Source organism: Passer montanus, unplaced genomic scaffold (genome assembly GCF_014805655.1).
Source record: "Passer montanus isolate IOZ18808 unplaced genomic scaffold, ASM1480565v1 scaffold30, whole genome shotgun sequence".
NCBI lineage: Eukaryota > Metazoa > Chordata > Aves > Passeriformes > Passeridae > Passer > Passer montanus.
Genome location: NW_024367708.1, coordinates 4,946,381 through 4,966,283, shown reverse-complemented (window position 1 = coordinate 4,966,283; position 19,903 = coordinate 4,946,381). Strand labels below are relative to the sequence as shown.

General features: G+C 40.6%; 1 protein-coding gene across 5 annotated transcripts in view; it reads left to right on the top strand.

The window, feature by feature from the left end:
* The window catches only part of KLF12 (Kruppel like factor 12), a 255,665-nt gene that overhangs the window by 186,937 nt on the left and 48,825 nt on the right, over positions 1–19,903 (top strand). For 4 of the 5 annotated variants that reach the window (XM_039714606.1, XM_039714610.1, XM_039714608.1 and 1 more), the window contains one exon: positions 5,370–5,429. The exons of the other annotated variant lie outside the window; for it this stretch is intronic. In XM_039714606.1, the coding sequence (XP_039570540.1) occupies positions 5,370–5,429 (60 nt within the window). The remainder of the gene's footprint in view (positions 1–5,369; positions 5,430–19,903) is intronic. 5 annotated transcript variants of the gene reach the window in all.

Genomic DNA, 19,903 nt, shown 5'->3' with positions numbered 1-19,903 from the left:
AAATCCTTTTTCTGTTTGCCATAAACTTTGTTTGGTCTGATCATCAGTCCTGAAAGTAATCATTAGTTTCAGGAGTCTGGATATTAAAGAAAATAAAAGTAACACTTAGGCTGTTTGGGTGACCATTATCTTGCAGTGAAAGAGTTACACATATTGGTTAATTGATACCTTCTGTATGTCTTTTTCACTTCCTTTATCTGTCACAAAGAAACTTTTAAAGATGTTGTTTCCCAGCTTCACTTTAATGTCTGTATTGAATTCACATATAAATGTTTTCTTAACATAAATTAAATTTGTTAATTAATTTAAGTTATAGTCTATGAAATTTTAATAATTTTAAGGTAGTTGTCAAACATTGCCATTATTGGAATTTTACATTACTAAACATGTTTGCACAAACATGCTTTGGAATCAAATGCCATGAAACAATAGCATGTGATTATCATTCATAAAGCATTTTTTATCTTTGGAGTGCTTTGCAAACATTAACTAATTAAATTGTACAGGTCCCCTGTGTGTTCAGATATTATAATTATCCACAGGTTAGTGACTTGCTCAAGGCCGTGCAGCAAAGGAGAGAATGAGTTGGGATCAGGTACATCTGCCTCTTACTCCCATGCTTAATCCACTAAAATGTGTTGCTCCAGAGTGAAGCTCGAGTCATTAGTTGTTGGATATGTGAAATGCATTTTATGGATAGTGAGGCAGACTTTCTGTAATTGCTTGAAGAGCATGACACCAAAGAATGAATTATAAATAACATTATGAATTACTACTACCCAGCTAGCAGTTTGTACACCTGTTTGGCATCTCTTTCCCCTGGTGATGCGTTATTCAGCTTTTTATGTTTTGTCTTTCTAAATCAGCACAGAAAGCAGGGGCAGAGCCGTGTGCCTGAAGAAATTTAGAGCTATAACAAATACTCATAGGTGTGGATTGGATAGTGGAACACTGCCAGGAAAAGCCACAATAAAACTTCTCAGTGAACTGCTACTTTGACTTACTGATAAGAAAAAGAAAGAGCATTGTCCTCTGCTGTCACTTGAGCCAAAATTACTTCTTGTTTCATTATCTAGATTAGATAAGTTTTTATCTTTCCTTTTCCATAAGGCAGTTCCTGTGATTTTGACAGACGTACATGCAGCACAATTAAATCTTAATAGCAGCGCTTACACTGATTTATGGAAATATTGTCCTGAGTGTTTAGGTCAATGCATGCAAAACCACTAAAGTTGTCTAGGTCACGGGTATGTAAACTGCATGCAAAGGAGGGAACTATTAAGGGGGGAAACGCTATTTGGCACGGCATAATTGAATGAGCATGTAAATACCAGAATAAAAAAAATTAACCTGCTTTTTTTTCCTGCCATTTTCCTTTCTCCTGCATAATGGGAAAAGATTGTGGTAGGTTTCCCCATCTGTTAGTTAAATCCTCTTTGACTAGTAGTGATTTCACCACAACCTCATTTCTCACAGCAAGTTCTTTTTTTGCTGGAGATAAAAGAGGAGGGAACAGAAGCTCTTGGATGATGGATATCAAGACAGATTGTTTGATTTTTTTTTTTGTGTTGAGCTTGTGTGCCAAGGAGGTGCCACTGTCCATGTGTATGTGACTTTGAACATGAGCATTACTATTCTGAATACATCACAGAAAGGATACTTGGACCTCACAGCCACCACACATACAAAATTGTTCTAGTCAAAATAAAGGAATTGAAAGCTAAAACAAAGGAGTAAAGCAGCACAGTGGCTGATATTGTAGCATCTAATCCTGGAGTAATGACAGTCACAGGTTTCAGAGTCAAACTCTGCACCTCCATCATTAGAGCAGTGACAAAAGATGTGTCAAGCATGAGGGTCTGGGTTATATTTTTCTTTATTTATCCTTGCGAGATATACTGAGTTGCCAGAGGATAAAGCAGTGCAAGGAAATAGGAAAGCTGAGGCAGGCAGAAAATGAGGAAGAGACCAGGGTGGATCAGAGGAGGCAGCAACTGCAAGAGCTCTCTGGTCTAGCCTGTGTTCTAGCTCAGGGGGGCATGGGGCAGGCTGGCAGGCACTGAAGCCAGAGGTTGCCCTAGAAAGTGCTCTCCTTAAGGCCTTATATATACAGGATCTGCTGCTGGCTGAAAAGCCCAGCATTGCAAACAGAGCCTGAAAAATAAATTAACCTGGAAATCACCAGAAGCTGACATCAGGCAGTAAAAGAAATACTTGGTTTATGTACTCATTAAAAGTCAGCAGTTCCAGTCTTGTCAAAATATGTCCCTCAAGTATTTGCATGAAAAGTACAATATTTAGCATAGTGCTGGGATAATGCATGATAAATCAGGGACACACAGTGCTGTCAGACATATAAGTCACCATGGTATTTCTCTTAAGAACTGATGAGCGCTGCTGTTTCTGTAATCAGTTGCTTGTCAGGGCCAAACAGTCAAACCATTGATAAATAAGTTCACAGGAGAAACTATAATAATGACCAAATCTCAGTCATAAAAGTTTCAAAAGCACAATAATAGAGTAATGTTGTATAATAAATTGTTTGCTGAAAATTATTTACCAAGCTGAACAGGTTGATTCGTTTTGCACTCAATTTTTCCACTTCAGAACTGCTTGGCTGTGGCAGTATCACCACATGATTTCTGAGATCTTTTGCCATTGGTGTAGTCAAGTCTGTGCGATTCTGTAACAGGTATATCCTTGTCAATATATTGCATAGCATAGAGATTCCACTATCCCCAAATGCTTGCAACACACATGAAGTACTGCAGGTACCCAGGTCCAAGATGAGCCACAACAGCACAGGCAATTGAAACAAGATGCATTTGGGGGAGTGCTGATGGAGGTGTTGTGAGGTTCTGAAATAGGTGATTGGCTCCAATACTGTGGCAAAGCACCTGCACAAGGCATTAACACTCCTACAGTGCAGTCAACAAAGAGTTAAAGGATTTGAAATTCAAGGGGCAGAGCAATCAGCTTCCTAGAGATGTCTCCACTTACATCCTGGGTGGGTACTTGGCTGTGAATTTTCTCTGCTCTCTTTGGAGCTTGGGCTTCTGAACTGTAGTAGTTCAGTAAAGTAGTTTGGAAAAAACAAGAGCAGCTCATGTTCCCGACTTTCCCTTGTGGAAATGAAGAGATCCAGTTCTGAGCTTACCTATTTCTGCCTGTTTCAGCCATCCAGAGTGTGCTGTCCTCATCGGCTGTCTCTCTGTGTGAAAATGTGACAGCCAGCAGTGGTGCAGTCACTCACCTATGGCATAAAAGCCTGGTGTTAGAGCACTAACTCAGGAAGCCAGATATCTACATTTGTGTGCAAAAGATACCCAGGAGTGCTCCTTTTCCTCTTTTTTATTTTACACTTGCATTTTGGATTGGGAAGAGACTGTTACAGATCCTTTTTATGCTGATTACATGGTCTGAGATGTGTTTTAGCCATTTTTCATAGCACAGGTAAGCTTTAAGTTCCAGAGGCAAGGATTAGGTATTTCTCTCCACGGTTTCTGGTTTGGAGAAGAGGTTAGGTGGGAGGCCACAGCCCTTTGGCTTTCACACCAAACAGAAAGGAGCATAGTAACTTTAAGGTGTCAGTGAGGTTGGTTGAATGAGGCCTGAGTGTCTTTTTCTTCAGTGCCTGGATACTGTAGGTTCTAAACAGAGTTTTAGTTGTCTGCTAAATTTCCCACTGTCAAAAATTCAGCATGCAAATACTTAACCCCGACAACTGTATTTTCATCTGCCCCGTTGCTTAGTAGTTAAAAAGGGAACTTTTTGAAAAGGAGTGTCCAAAATTTAGAGTTACAACTTCCAGATAATGTATGGATGTTTATATCACCTGTGCAAATAAATGATTTTCCACTGAGACACAGAGATGATTGCAAATTAATTGACATGGAAGAGAACCATTGGTGTTAATGGTTTCCAATAACCATTTTTCCAGTGCATATTGCTTTCATTTGAGGACTGATGGGGCAGGGGAGATTTTGTCACAGTGCTCTTTGATTAGGTAGTGACAGTTGTAAAATTAAATTTGTACTTATTTGGTACTGTGGGACAAGTACCTGGTATATATTTCTGAGAAGAAAAAGACTCTACATGGAGAGTGGGAAAAGAGTGTGGAAAAAAACCAAAAACAGTATTAGGCAGTGATAGAGCTAAAAACTTCAAAAATTCTGTACATAATTTTGTCATCTGCATACCATATTTCTGTCATTATCAGAAATCTAGCATCTAAAAATGGGAAAAACAGTAAAGAAAGCCAATATTTGCTATACACTTGAAGCAGGGAAATGTGACAGGTTCAAAGCATTCAGTACAAAATTTTTAGAGGAAATGGATTGTTTGTAGGTTTCCAAGGGCCAGTGGAAAATGCAATTATATAAATGAAACAAAGTTGTTCTGAAAATTTCCTTTTCACTTTCAACAGTTCCTGTGCCAACGTGGATATTTTAATTGAGCACTAGAAAAGATCCAAAACATTTTCAGTGCAAATGCATTCAACTGCTAGTGTGCTAGAGCTTTTTTATTATTCATATTGTTATTCTAATATTTTTGCTAGTTTCTTAGGTATTGGCCTCAGACTACTTTCACAGTACATTTAAGATCTGAACCACAAAGAGAAGGACTAAAGGGGCTTATTCATGTTCTTGGCTTTCTGCAGGTTTTTCTTTTTTTCCCCCCTAATTTGGTGGAACTTTTTCCAAGACCCATCTGTATGAAGCTTTTTATTTGAGCACATGCAGTAGATCAGAATTTGTCAGTGAAAAGGAACATTTCACATAGTCCAAATCTCAACCAGCATAGGAATTTGTACAGCTATGCCACTGTATATTGGTGTTGTTCATTATTCCAGATTATATTTTACAAGATTGTGTATTTCCCCTGGAGTCCCAGTTCTAAGTAAAAATGTTAAAGACTAAGTTTTTTGTGGGAATAATATTACTGATGCAGCAGAATTCTTGGAGCAGACATTCACTACAGCCATTATTTCCTCTTCATGCAATGTCTGCCTGCTGTAGATTCTTACTAGAGTTTACCTCTTTGTTGCTGATGATTTTTTAAATAAGAAAGTATGATCTGTCATGATCCAGAATTACCACTGAGTGACATGAGGGCCCTTAAGCTTTGACTTTGCTGCTATTAAATTAATCACAGAGCTCCTAATGACTTACTTATCATTAGATGGGGCATCAACAGAGCAAATTCAGTCTGAGGAGAGTTTTGAGTGAATGAGAAAATCTTAAAATGCCTTCCACACTGAGGCTATATGCCTTACTTACTTTGCAGTAAGTGTTCCTCAAGCTTGTCTAAGTCCCCTTCGATTATTTGGGGTAACTTAAAATTCCTAATTGTCTGTGTTCAATTTCCAGAGAGAGCATGTGGGGCTGTGCCAGGTCAGCTGTTAACCCTTTTCGTTTTTTCAACTCCAGGTATGAAGCATTTTATTGTGTATTATATAATATTCTGTTTTATTGATAAAGTCTAGTAGCAGTGCTTTTCAGGTTTCTTTCCCTCTTTATGTCATGACTGGGGGGTATGTGGGGCTAGGCAAGATCTGAAGTTGAGTTTTGCAATTGCTTTCTTTATCTTGGGACTTAGAGGGTGGTGGGAAAGCTGCAATTTCTTTAATTTTTAATATAAATCACTGTTTAAAATATGAGAATAGAAAATACTTTTTCTGATGTTTAATAATATAAAGTGTTCAAAGTAGTCTACTGAAATTGAGTAATGAAGTTAATGTGCATCAGTGCAGCTCATGTTATAATGAGTCATTGCCAGCTACCGTGAAGCAAAGCTGCAAAATGTAGGAAGAGCTCTTTGCAAACATCTCCTTGCTTTTATTTCAAGGAGGGCACAGTTTTAAAACCTTGCTGTGTAATGTGCCTAGGAGATGGCATAGGGTTTACATGCCAGTCAAGTGGTTGGGGGTGACTGGGAGGCTTCAGCAAGTCTTGTGATTCCATAAGGGCCCTCGGGCTCACCCCACTTGCCCAGGTAGAAAAGATGTCAATTGACAGAAGGATGTACCAAAGCTGGTAGGGTTCCTGTTTTTGTGGAATTCATGGCTGTTGCTTTAGTGAGTTTTAAAATAGTATGCAGTGAAATGTCCACTCTCGGTGTGCTTGCTTGCTTGCCTGTCCTCCTCCCTTCTTTTGTTTGTTTTGTGTGCCCCTCAGAAGGTTCCTTTGGAGTTGTGTTTATTATAGGACAAGGGTAAACCCATCAGCTCACTGCTTTAACTGCTCTTAGTGACCTGTGTGCCCTCTGTCTGTGGAGTACAGAAGAAAAAACAGCTTCACACATTCAATTTAAGCAAGTATGTTCCAGGATAAATCACATTCTTCACATTTATAAGTACAGCTAAGCTTCGTAATAAAATTAGGTAAAAGACATGTTTAAGAGCAATTACACTTTCAAATTGCTAATGAGTAGTCAAATACAGAAGTCATTCCTCAAGACTACTCCTATCTCCAATTTGCAGTTAATTACACTACAACTGGTATATTTATATTAAAAATTTGCAGGATCTTATTACTCAAACATTTTCAAAGTAGCAGCAGGAGCAGTTTCTTTGTTAGAGGTAATACAAATCTTGTAAGGTTTCCTTGACTATGAAATTGAAACAATACATTTATTTTTTAAAATCCTTAGAATTTTCTTTGATCTGATTGTCAGTGCAATGTCAGAAATTATTCTGTTGAGACTCCTAGTCTCTCAAAATGTTGTGTTTCTAAAACATATACATATTCAAAATACAATTTTTAATGCAGGCTTCTTTAGCTGGCATTAAATTACCTATATAATATTTCGGGTATTGGCTTCTGCAGGAAGCGTTTTCAAGAAGGACAGTTACATTGTTATTTTCTTGCTCTTTGTTGATGTTGTCAGTGTTTTGCTTTAAAAATCCCTCATGAATTTATGTGGTATTTACATACCATAGTGATGAATATGAGATCCTACTAATGTGGCCCCCTGAAAAACGTGCATGGTTAGATGTACATGAAGATGGCTAAGTCATCTCATGCAGCAGTTCTAAACTGCTGAAAGTTAGTGTACTCTGACTGGAGCAAGATGAGACTGAAAGGTGACATTTGGCAAGACAAATAGGTTCTAATAAAAACAGAAATTTGGAAAAGAGCTGTAGGGGTTTTTTTTATGTGTTTTTAAAATAAAGAACCAAATTGATCAAGAAGACACGTCTGTCAAACCTCATTGGGCCATGTGGGCCTGCCTGTAGATTGAAAGGTGGAAGATCAATTAGATTAACATTAATGTCAGTGCATTATTTGAATATATGAATTCTTATGATGCACTTAAAACTGCTGACAGTGCTAGGAGTCTTCCCCACAGCTGGTCCCTCTTGGGGTATGGCACTGCTGGAGTTTGGGAACAGTAAATGCTTGTCAGAAGTGAATTCTGCTGCAGTTAAATGCAGCTATATGAGTGGATATATTTCATTTGAGTTAAATTTCATGCCTACCCAGGTTTGGGTATTTTTCAACTTGGTATTACTAAACTTATCTTTTTCCACTAAATTACAAGAAAGTTATCTTTCCATAAAATTACACTGAGAAGTATGGTATTCCAGTTAGGAAAGTACAGAAATATTCTTTGGTACTTCAATTTCTTTGTGATGATGGAGGAACAGAATGGATCGCAAAGTCTTGAAGAAATGGTTTTTGTAGGGTTTTTTTCCCTATTTTTTCATATTGGGTTCATCAGATCTACTAAAAGTTGTAAGTTTTACTCCAAACCAATTCCACACAAACCTGCATGTGCTGACCTCTGTGGATGGCCAGAGGCTGGGACGGTTGCCTCAGTTCATGCACATCTAACTGTTCATTTCCTCTGAAATGTGGAGCATTTTGTCCAGACTGCCTCCTCTGATCCACTGGGAGCAAAGTGATAATGTGTGCGAGTTTCACATGTTGGGGGCACAATGTGCCTCTTCATCTTTTCTGTCTTGCAAAGGGTACTGCTTTCGCTCTTGTATAATCTTCCCTGATCTTCTTTTTAACACCTCATCCACAGGCTCAGCCAGATGGGAGATGTTTGGCAGCTGGAGGACCCAGATGCCAGATTTTGGAATACAGCTTTCCTGCATTGGCACGTGGGCTCATGGCTGGCTTCTTGGCTTGCACCTCTGCTAACTTCTTGGCTACTGTCTAGCTGGCAGCTGTGGCACTGCCTCTGGGGCTGTGTTCAGGTCAAGCTGCTTTGGAGTTGGATGGCGTTCCTGATCTGAATTGCTCTGCTGGACACCATTTTCACCTTAGTTCGCTTTGACTCTCCACTGTTCAAAGAGGAACATTTGCAGGGTTCTGTTGTATTGCTGACATTTGTAAGACTAATTCGAAGCAGTCCTCCTCATTTGGCACGAGTTCAAAGAGAAAATAAGCATTGCAGTGCAGAGTACACTGCTTTACTTGTTAGCATTCCCATTAGTTAGTAAGAATGTTTAGGCCCAAGTCTCTACTTGCAGTTCATCTCCAGGACCAAACTGTTAACTGAAGAGCACAGGCTTTAAAGGATATATTTCTTCTGTCTAAACTTTGATTGCTTTCAGCCAAAAGTGAATCTAGCATCTGTCAAACAGAAAAGAACCCGACACTTTTGCAGAGGTAATCTGGATCATTTTTAAAGAACAGTATAAAGAATAATGATGATGATGATAATAAATAGGAAGTTACTGGTAATAATTAAGAACACTGCCAGCAGAAAATGCTTGATCCTCTGTTCGCGGTGTTTGGAATGTCCTCATTTCACATTTTAGTTTTACTTCAGGTTTTTTATTGGGCTTTTTTTGTTAGTTTGCTGTTGGGTTTTGGGGTTTTTTTTGCATAAATGAGGTAATGAAAAATTAATGCATCTAGGATAGGCAAAGCATTTGAAGCAATTCCCTAGTCTACATATTTTCCTTCATGCAGCTCAGTGCATAAACATTACTTTCAATGGGAAAAACTGCAAAATCAGGAGGTCACTTACACTCTGTATACTTACAGTGAAGTTCAGATTAGTTATAACTACTATGAAATTTTCATTCCCTCTCTCAACTAGAGTGGGACTATGTTGTGCTGTACTAGAGACACTGATACCTCTGTTACACTCTCAGAAAACTTTTTTATTGCTGGAGTGAGTAGCACTCGTGCTTCACTGTGAAATGAAACTTCTACCTGTATATTAAGGTTAAGCTTTACAGGCTGAGCTGACCTCTGAGGAAAAGCACTTGAATTCCTCATTATAGTCACTAGAGGGAATTGCATGTCCCAGGAACAGCCAAAAAGGAGCCCTTACCCATCTAGTTTAGGTGTATACTTTGGTGGCCTAGGGAATGTAAGTGCTTCTCTGGAAATACAGGCCTGTTACATCAGATCAATCATTATTGACTGTATAGAGAACCAATAGGAAGTAAAAGCATTGTTTTCCCTCAGAGGTAGTCTCTGTAGCCCTTTCTGGATTATAACGGAGCAGGGGTGGGTCTTTTGTCAAACAAGCTGGCAGCAGCAACAGCAATTTTGCCACTTTTGCAGATGAGCTTCACTAACCTAGCTCCTCAGCAGACTGGGAGATCTGAGGTGTGGGTTCTGAGCACAAGCTGATCTCATTGGGATCCTTGGTGCAGGCCTAGTCAGATAAGATACAAGGGGAGCAGGGGAGTGTCATCTCCCTTCTTGCTGAAGGCAGATGGAACACAGAAATTACAGGATGGGGAAGGAGAGTGGGTAAGAAGAACCTGTATCCTTGCCTGAGCATGGACAGGACTGGGACTTTAGGCTCCATTCCCTGAAGCAACATCGGGCCAGAAACAGCTGTGGATACTGAAACAGACCTTTCACTGTTCCTCTCTAGATGCTTAGTGTCCAGATCTCCAGATGGAGCCAGGATCCCCCTTTTCTGTCCAGCCTTTTAGCCATGTGGGTTTTGCATTCCTGGTTACAGAGTAGCCTCACTTCCATGGACGCTTAGGCAGAAGGTCCTGCATGTGTATAGCCAGATTATTCCTGGGTGATGCTCCTTCTCTGGGTGAGTTGGGCTGCAGGACTACAGTACAGCACCGTGCCAGTGCCACCACCATCAGCACTCTGCCTGCCTTTTGGAGCTTCTTCACATGACACAGGCAAAGGTCAGGACAGGGCTCTGCCTGTAGGTGGAAAATGGGCAGCTGCCAAAACAAGTATGTGTGGACATGTGCCTAGTGATTGGTACCCAGAGAAGCTCCATCTTAATAATGAAGAACTTCATGGGTTTGGAGGAGGCTGCATAGGACTCTTCATGGGACAGTGGGTGGGGATGGAGTCATGGACCTAGGCAGGCTTTTGGGTATCTGCCTTCCAAATCAGGGTTTCAGCATGCCCATTCTCACACTTCACCACTTTCCAAACTGTATTTTCTTCTTTCAAATTAGCAATCTTTCAGTGTTTTTAAATGTAGTAGAATTAAAGATATTATTCCATTACCTAGACTATTCCTTTTGCTGGTTTACCTGTTTCTGCCCTTTTTTTAGCTCAGCCACAACTTTTGCCCCACCAAAGTGTTTCTTGTAATTTTCTGTGTACTATGGGCTTTGGAAATCATAATCATATATAAGGTTGAGCTTATTCTCTTTTTTCTGTTTTTTTAAGTGCCTAGGATTGTTGTCCCTTTTGCATGCTATTCAAGCAGAGAAACAATGTATGCTGTTAAAAAGGGAAAGCAAGCAACCACAAAGATGTTTTTCCATTCTCTTGAACCTCCAGCACATTCTGTAACCCAGTTACTATAATTGTTTTTAAACTTCTTTTAAACATGCATACTGTCAAGAGATTGCAGTAAAACAAGTGTTTCTCATAAGGCCAATGAGACTGTAAGGGATGAAAAAGGATGACAGAGCAAACAGAAAATAAATCCCATGTTTTGTTTATCACTTCTTTTTTTTTTTTTTTTTTTTGCCTAATGGCAGATTCTTGGAGAAAGGATCTGTTTACTTCAGTGGAAGACTAGCTTAGGGTTTGCTGATTCCCAAGGCAAAAAGAAGGCATAGTTTCCAATTTGCAAGCTATTCAGTGTGTGTGATGAACTGAAGTCATTTGTGGATTTGTATGTTGCGTTTTGACGTGATTAAATGTTTTAAGTCTATTGATTTCATGCTGGGGATTAATGATGCTGAATGAAAGAGCATCAAAGAATAAAACGTGTTTACATGCTCGATTAAAATACCTTAAAAAAAAGCGCCAGAGTACCTATTGTTGGATTGGAATGTGATAAGAGAAGCAGAGGACCAATCACACATCCTGCATTGACAGGAAAATGCATTAACTTCTTTAGGCATAGAAAGAAGAAAAGCAAAGATTTGATAAGCATTGACAGTACCTTTCTGAATGCTTACCACTTGTGTTTGACTTGGTTTTTTTGGAAGAGGGGATTAAAGAGGTTTCATTATCAGTTACCACAGATCTCTTTTACTGAATCAATCAAAACATGATGCTTAGCTGCTTGGGATTAATGAGATGATCTTTTAACTGCAGAACTTGTTGGTAACAGCAATGTTAATAAAGGACAAGACCTAATGATACTCAGTGCAGCTGTGGACATGAGATACAGTAAAGATGGTGTTTGCTGCTTTGAATTTGTGTAATACTTTTAGATTTGTTTGCCTTAGCATATTAGCTCAAAAACATATCATTATCTTAAAATGTTCGTAGTGCTAATTGGTTTGTATCTGCTCGCTGCAAGTGTTCCTAATGGCTGTCTAGATTCATGGGTTGTATCTGGAATTGCAGTTAGGTGTCACATTCTGTTTATCAAGATAATAGTAGATAGAGATGATAAAGACCTGTTTGCTTGTTAAATCCACCCTGTTGCAAACACAATATAGGCTTTTCCAATAGTATTAAACTGTTAGTACCCCTTATGTCAGCCAGAATGCCAGGCAGAGAATTAATTTGTGGTGTATCTGGGGAGAAAGATGCCTTAATGATCAGGTTAGCATGTGAAATACTTGATACACATGAAGTACTCCCTACTGAGTTAGGGAGAAGTTCAAATGTGCAATTTAATGCAGCTGAGTAAATGTCTGACAAGACCAACTCAAGCACCCATTCGCTCTTTCTCTCCTGGTGCTCTGATGTGGATTAGCATATGTAAGATAAATTCAGCATCAGTCCGATACACCCTACAATTCATTTGTCTGAGAACAGGCTTGAATGATTATCCTGGGTTTGAGGCAGGAGGAGGGGGGGTTTGACAACATGCAGTTATTTTTTTTTCCTCCCATTCCTATTGCTTAGTACAAGACCTGAAGCCCTTGGTTACAGAACAAAGTGTCTGAGCAGTAACCAAGCTTGTGCAAACCCAAGAGAAGAGTAATGACTGTTCCTCGCAAGCTTCCTGCCTCAGTGCAGGTGCAGGAATCAGGAGGGCCTGAATAATTCATAAGGTGCAAATTAGCCCCAGCTTGCTCCCACTGCTCGAATTTTGCTTCTGCTTACCTACCTAGTTGCTGGAAAGAAAAGAATAAAGAATGCTTGGGAAACCAGGGAGAGAAAGGCAAAGAGTGTTACAGTTTAAAGGCCAGAGTCACAGAGACTGCTGAATGCTGGGTGTGTTTGAAGGCTCGGTGCTTGTTGAGGAATTGGACTCTACATTGATTATTCATAGAGTGTTTTCTCAGGAAGAAGGAAGCTCTGGGGACCCATTCCATTGCTCTTGGAGAGGAAATAAACTTCCTTTTAAGAATTAGGTTTTTCCTGCTTTTATTGTTACGGTTTCTAAAAATTATTGGGTTAAAAAAATGTTAAAAGTTCATTTTTAAAGCCTGTTAAGGTATTGGAGAGAGTAAATATATATGGTGTCACTTAAGGGTTCAGAGAAATTTGATGAGAGATCTAGGATGTTAGGATAGTTACTGCTTTGAGTAAATACGGATTTCAGGGGCTTGTATGAAATTTCTTAGATATGGAAAGGCAGAGTGCAATTAGCTTGTATTTTTATAATTTTAAAGGTAACATTGCTCTTTTTAAATAGTTAGTCATGGTTACCTTTTCTGTTGGATTACTTATCTGCTTTTTCTGCCTGGAAGACCAAAATGAGAGACGAGTAATGTTTAATCTTTCTGCTACACAACACTGCATCTCACCCAAACATCAAGTAAAAGGTTTTGCTGAGCACTGTTGTGGAAGAAGGGAATTCCTTAGACAGCTCTTGGAACAGCTTGTGTGCAGTACAGAAAGGAGCTGGCCTGAAAAAGGCAGGTTGTTTCTGCTGTGTACCTGAATATCCCTTTGACATCTCTCATATGGGAGATGGAAACATCTGACAAGTCCAGCAGGAGCAGGAACAAGGTAGCTAGTTTTCCCTGATGGCAGGTGTTCAGATGGAGAAAAACTCTCCTAATGTTTTTGCTGTGCTGAATATGAAAACAGAACAACAGCAGGAAAAAAGCCTTCTTTTAGTGGTTTTGGAGGTTTTCTGGGTTTTTTATTTGTTTTGGGGTTTTTGTCCAACGTTTACCCCTTCTTTGTCCATCCTCTGTACCCCACCCCCTCCTGCCTCTCACGTGCGGCAGCTAGATCACATTGCCATCATCTGTTTTTGTATTTCCCTCATTTGGGTTGCTGGAATAGGAGCTGGCTTTCATTTCTAGCTGATTCTGTCATTTCCGCTAGGCCCCAGCTTGGGAAAGTGCCAAGACCAACAGGTGATCCTTGTAGCTGCAAAGCAGCAGGAAGAAGGCTGTGCATGGAGGAGACAGTGCACCAGAGGGGCTGCCTGGCCCTGCTCCATCTTGCTGTATAATTAATGCCCCCCTCCCCAGCCCCTCATACTGAGCAGAAAATCTGTGCAGAACAGATCAGCTGTAGGGAAAATGGTAATAAAGAGTCCTGGAAGAATATAGGCTGTGTAAGTGCAGAGATGTGCTCCCTCTTGGGGAGAAACTGTGGCTGGTCCTTTGTAAGGAACAGGGACAAAATTGTATTAGCTTCTGTAAAGTAATATGCACTCCATCGACCAGTGCAAGTAAGGATTTCAATAAATTTCGGTGTTATGTTCACAGGACTTCTTATATGTATAGGAACTAGTTTAGAATGATCATTTAGTTAAGCTTTTCTCTACAAGGAGCAGCTTGCAAAGTCACATGGAAATTATTTGGGCAGAGAATTAACTCTGGTTGGGAAGGACCATCTCAAGCTGTAGGGCTGGGGGCACCTGGGGCAGGAGCCATACAAGCTCTGCATTCTCTGGACAGCACTGATGGGGAGGCATGACTGTGCAGGGCTTCACAAGGATGATTTTTAGAACATGTGAAACATTCCAGGAACCCTCAGGATGGCCTCAAAAAGCTATGTTTTTCAAAGGAAACTCCTAAAGGATTTTTTTTTCCCCTATGAAAACAAAGTTATATTTAGTAGATGACAGTGGCTTAGTAAAACCAGTTTTAAATCATACCTCCCAAGGCTTAGGTTAACCCCTTGATATATACCATGATGTGAGATAATGCATCCCTGAAAACTGTAACTGCGTGTTTGTATTTGTGAGGCAGGCTGATGTTTTGAGATAGACACGTTAGCTTTAATCCTTGGAGAAATAGATGGTAACTCAAATTCCTTCTCCTTGGTATATATGGAAAACAAATTGTTTCTTGCACCTGTGGACTCACTGCTAGTAGTTTGAAAGCTGAAGGTTTCATGTAGACATGGTTTGTTTTCTGTGTGCACTTCTGTAGGGAGCTGGGCTCTCTCAGTGCACCACAGCACAGCAGGGAAGCTGTGGGGAGCAGAGAACTGGGATGCCTGGATCAGTTCCACCGCTGAAACTGAAGTGCTGCAGCAGATCTGCACAGCAAATGCATCACCTTGACTGGCTGTTCCTGCTGTACACAAACCAGGAACACAAACAGCAGTGAGATCAAACTGTTATGAAACATCAACATATTTAGTAATGCTTCTAGCAGCTATCTGTCTGCAATCCTTTTGACTGAGCCAGCAGTGGTTTTCCTTTGTGTTGTTCTGCAGTTTGTCAGCCATCTGATGGGGGAGGAAGTGGGGGATACATTGCATCTCAGGGATGTGTTGCTGGTGTGCAAATCTAAGGGAGCTGCAAGACCTGAACTGATTGTTCATGAATACACACTTCCCTGGACATGTCTCCCCATGCTAAAGGGTGCACCATTGCACTGGTGCAGTGGATACTGGCATCTCAGTATTTTTATCCCCTTGTGCCCCTTCCTTTCTCCATGCTGGTTTACTGCTTTTGCACCATACCAAAACCTCTGGTATAAGAGGCTGTCAGCAGGGAATGAGGTGTTGCTGTCAGCATTTTGTGAATTTTCCGCTTCTCTCCTCTGTTTTGGGAGACCATTGTAATCCCTGCATTTGCAGTGGGTCCTGGTCAAACCTGAATAGTTCCTCTGGCAGCCTCCACTGTTACTTGTTTCCCCTTGGCTTATGGGACGTGGGGGAGTGACACTTGCCCATGACTCTAGTGACCTCTGAAAAGCCCCATGTGCATGGCAGGATGTCATGGAACCAAAAACTTTTACCTGTAGGGCAGTGAGGGATCCTGCTGACTATTCCATCGGGAAGCAGCAGTACCAGTTGGAGAGGCTGGAGAGTGAGCAGGGATACTTCCCACCTGCATTTGGCTACCGTACAGCCTGGTCTGGGCAAAAGCCCTCCAAAGAGTACTGCAGGCAGGAGAAAAGCATCTTTGGGCAGCCTCTAAAAAATCAAGTTTTCAGTGCCTTTGGCAGGCAGCCTGAAGCAGATCCATTCCTTATGCCAGCCCCATGGAGCATTACCCCTTGTGGTTCTCCCTCCCGCTGCAGTACATACCTTACTATTATTAATATTCTGGAGGTGCCAGCAGCATGCTTTGTTCTGGATGGAATGTGGTTGCCCAGAGTGCAGGGAACTGTGTGGCCATTGTTTTAGTATTGATAGATGGATTTGATGATGAACGCTGTAGTTTTTCCTGGTCAGTTTTTTTTTAATTCACCTTCCTTTGCTCTGCCTCCTCCCTGGGCTGTCCCCAATGCACTCAGCACATGAAGGATGCTGTGATCCCTCTGGCAGAAGAGAGGGAAGAGCTCTTGGGACACCAAGGTGCATCATAGGGGCAGGCTCACACAGCACCGTAGCACTTCAGTGGGAATAGACTACACATTCGGCTACACTTAGTGGTCTGCAGGGTCCCTCAGCGTGGGTTATTGCTGCACTATGCAGTGTGTAGAGAAAAAAGCTGCTCCTGTGCATTTGGCCTACTGCATCTTGGCCCAAAGTCGTACACTCTATTGTGCCATCACTGTAAAATCAGTGAAAGTTTCAAAATCTGTGGCTGCTGCTGCTGAATCCTTAATAGGCATATTAACTTTGGACTGCAAAACTTTTGAATATATCTGCTTTCAGCCTACAGCACTTTCAAAGACAAAAAGATTAAGATTAGCATGCAAACAAACAACAATTACAGAAAAAATCAGTGGATTTGGAAACCATGCTAACAAAATGTCCTGTCACAGGGGTTCCTGTGAACTCAGTGTGGAATAGAAGAGGCAGCGTGCACTGAACCTCATGTCCCCCAGATCAGTAACTGTTTAATGTTATTCCTGTAACCTGTATACTTCCTCCTGTTATACCACCTCCTCCTGGTTTTCCGCCCTGTGTAGTTCTACTGTTTCACCGGTATTAGCCCTTTGTAGCACATAGTTTATCTTTTTAACTACTTTGTGAAGTACCTAATGCTCTTTTGGGTGCCACATAAGTGATAATAATAATAATAATAGTAATTTTCCAGGTATACTATACCAAGTTGTGTTGTTTGTTGCATAGACACAAAGTAGGAGGGGACTGCTGAATGCTGATAACTCAGCTGTAAGGTAAGCCTCTAACACAGGAAGGGAAATGCTCTGGTTTATTTATGAGTACACTCAGAAGCGATGTCTGCCTTCCAGTGTACCCGTGCTTTTTAGGAGAGCACATTTTACTTGGATGCAGTATTGCCAGAGGTCAGTAATAATCAGGGCTGAATTGCTTATGACACAAAGGTAGTGAAACATTCTCATTACACTCCAGTCCTCATTTTCATTGTTAATTCAGTGTTGTTCAACTTTTCACTGGTTTCTCCCTTACAAATGTGGCAGTGAGACAGCCAGGCTGAGCCATCTGCTGCTGGTGCTTGGGAGGTGCAAAGAGACACCACAAAGAAAATTGATTGACTGCAGTTGACTGTATTAGGGAGAGACCTTATTTGAACCGGCAGTAACTGGAGGGAAGTGTGAACTGGCTTTAATTCTCGAGCAGACCTCTGAATATTAAGGATGTACACAGCAGTTGGAAGGGTACATTCAGAGTCCAGTCATGTTCGAGATCACATCCCCTTGGCTTTCTCATTGTTGCTGTGGTTGTTCACAGCTGAGGGGAATTCTCTAGCTTTTGGATTTAATGTTAAATATGTAATTGGGTGGAAAATTAATGTAAACTTAAAATAATTTGGTTTCTCAGTCATTATACTCCTTAGTGGTAAATTATTAAGCTTTGTGTCTCTGGTATCTCCCAAAAGCCCTGCCATTACTGATCGTCTGACTGTCTTTATTAGCTTATATTTTTTCTCTAAAAGCAAGGCCTCATGTACAGTGTAATTATCCAGCAGTGCTGATTAATGGCATAATTCCCTTTTTCTGTAAAACTGCTGTGTAAATTATTTTCATTTGATAAAAATTACTTGTCAGGCAATTTTGTGGAGGGTTTTTTGAGGTTTGTTTTTTTTTTTTTTAGGTTTTTATCCACCCTCTCTATCACTGTGTCATGGTAATATCATTAAACACTGTTGTGTCTGAGCCTGGTGTGAGCACTAAACACTACAATGATTTCAATGGAGAAAATTAAAGTAGTTTTCATACTATTGTTGCTTCTATCACCAGACCTGATAGAAAAGTATCCCATTCTGAGAGCCGGAGTGTTTTTGGAGGTACTTGTCCCAGCAGTGAGATCAAGGAGACTTGCTCTGTTAAGCTGGCTGTTGAAATCTCTGCCACTTCTCAACCTTTCAGATTTCCTGTTGCCACTTAAAGTATGCTTTCAGGAGCCTCAGCAGCCTACATGTCTTTTTATTTACTGCTGTCCCTTCCCCTTTTGCCTTGGCGGTGACTTCTTACCCTTCCTCTGGCCTCTCTCAGTGAGACTGAGAAGCCCATTCACCACTTTTCCATGCCCTTAGATATTTCTTCATGCTCCCTACACCTGTTTCCTGGGCTAGATGATACTGAGAAGATTCCTGGTATGTCCTCCTTGGCCTGTAAAATGTGCTTGAATAGGAAGTGGTACTATGCTCATCAGCTTATTGTCTGGGTTTGACATGAACAAAACAATGGACAGTGTACAGTGAACAGCCTAGCCTTGCTGGACAGCCTGGTATTGCAAGTTGAACCTTCTCCTTTCTGATGAGCGTGTTTCTTTTGGTCTGCTGTTTTTAAGTCTGTCATTTTGAAGTTGCTATGTATTTTGTAAGCACTCCAGATAGTGTCCTCCTGGGAGGACACTAAAAAGAGGACCTTTTACTGAAGGTCCTCCTAGTCCTGTCGGCATAAGAGCTAGCAAACTTAATCCTCTGATATGGGAGTCTCTTTCACTAAAGCTGGCATGCAAAAGCTGGTTTCAAAAGGGCAAGTTTCACTAGTGTGTGTGTAGAAACAGCTGACCAAAGTCTAAAATGCTTCCCACTGAGATCCAAGTGAGCCCAATAACCTGGCTAGTGTTTACCAAAACAGCAGAGAAACAAGGTTGTGATAGAGTGATTATTTGTCTGAAATACCTGAGTCCCCTCTCTCTATCTGTCTTTTACCTTACAGCGTGAAAAAAATTAGTAGTTTCTGCCCCTAAACCTGTAAGGCTATTACTTGACCTTAATGTTTAATATCCATATATGGCCCTGCCCTTGGTGAACTTGTCTAATCCTTATTTGAGCTAATCTATATTCCTGGCCCCTGCCGTATGCAGTGGCAGTGAGCTCTAAGTGTGTGCTATGTGGAAAAAACAAAGAAGTTCTTCCCTCTGTTCAATTTAAGTTCCCTGTTCTTTGAAAAAATAGTGGATAATCACTTCCTATCATTACATTCTTGGCTGTGCAGAGCTCTACTATCTCCCCTCAGTTATCTCACAAATTTGGCATTCACAGGGCAACATGGTTGTGGGCCAGCTGTCAAAGAGGTGGCTGAAATAATTTTCCCAGGGAGCCTTTTCCACTCTGCACTCTCTTCTTGAGACCAAATTAATTCTAGATCTGCCATCATCTGAATCTATTACTAAGACTAGGATAAATTAAAGAAACATGCTTAGCGTGAACTGCTCTGTCACTCAACATTCGGAACATCGCTTCTTCTGGCACAAATAGTTACAAAACATAAAACTGCTGAAATACCAGTCATTTAGCTGCTCTCACCATTTGCTTCTAAAGAGATGGTAGTTTGTTCAATTCTCATTTTTAGGTGCAGCAAAATTATGCTCATTGCTTGTTCAGCTGCTTGACCTGTTGACATGTTCCTATAGAGCTCCTCATTTCTGCCAGGAAGAACTAGGATTACTGTGCCTATTGGTGTAATTATTTCTGAATATCTCTTTAGTTTGTATTTCTGGAACTAATTTGTTGTCTTTTTACATTATTTTATATCTTTTTGGTTTTTGTTTTTTAATCCCGTGCACCTGTGCTTTTATACATACTTTCACTGATGCTGTTTCCTGCTGTCAACTACAGCAGTGAGCAGATGGAGTCAGATTAATCTTTTATGATCTAAAAAAAGTTTATTTAGTATGTTTAAAAATGAAAATGTGTAAATTTGCATTACATACTTCCCTGAGCTATAGACTTGCACCACTTGTGTTAAAAATGATCCTGATATATTTTTTTCCTGGCTCTTCCAGTCTCAGTGACCTTA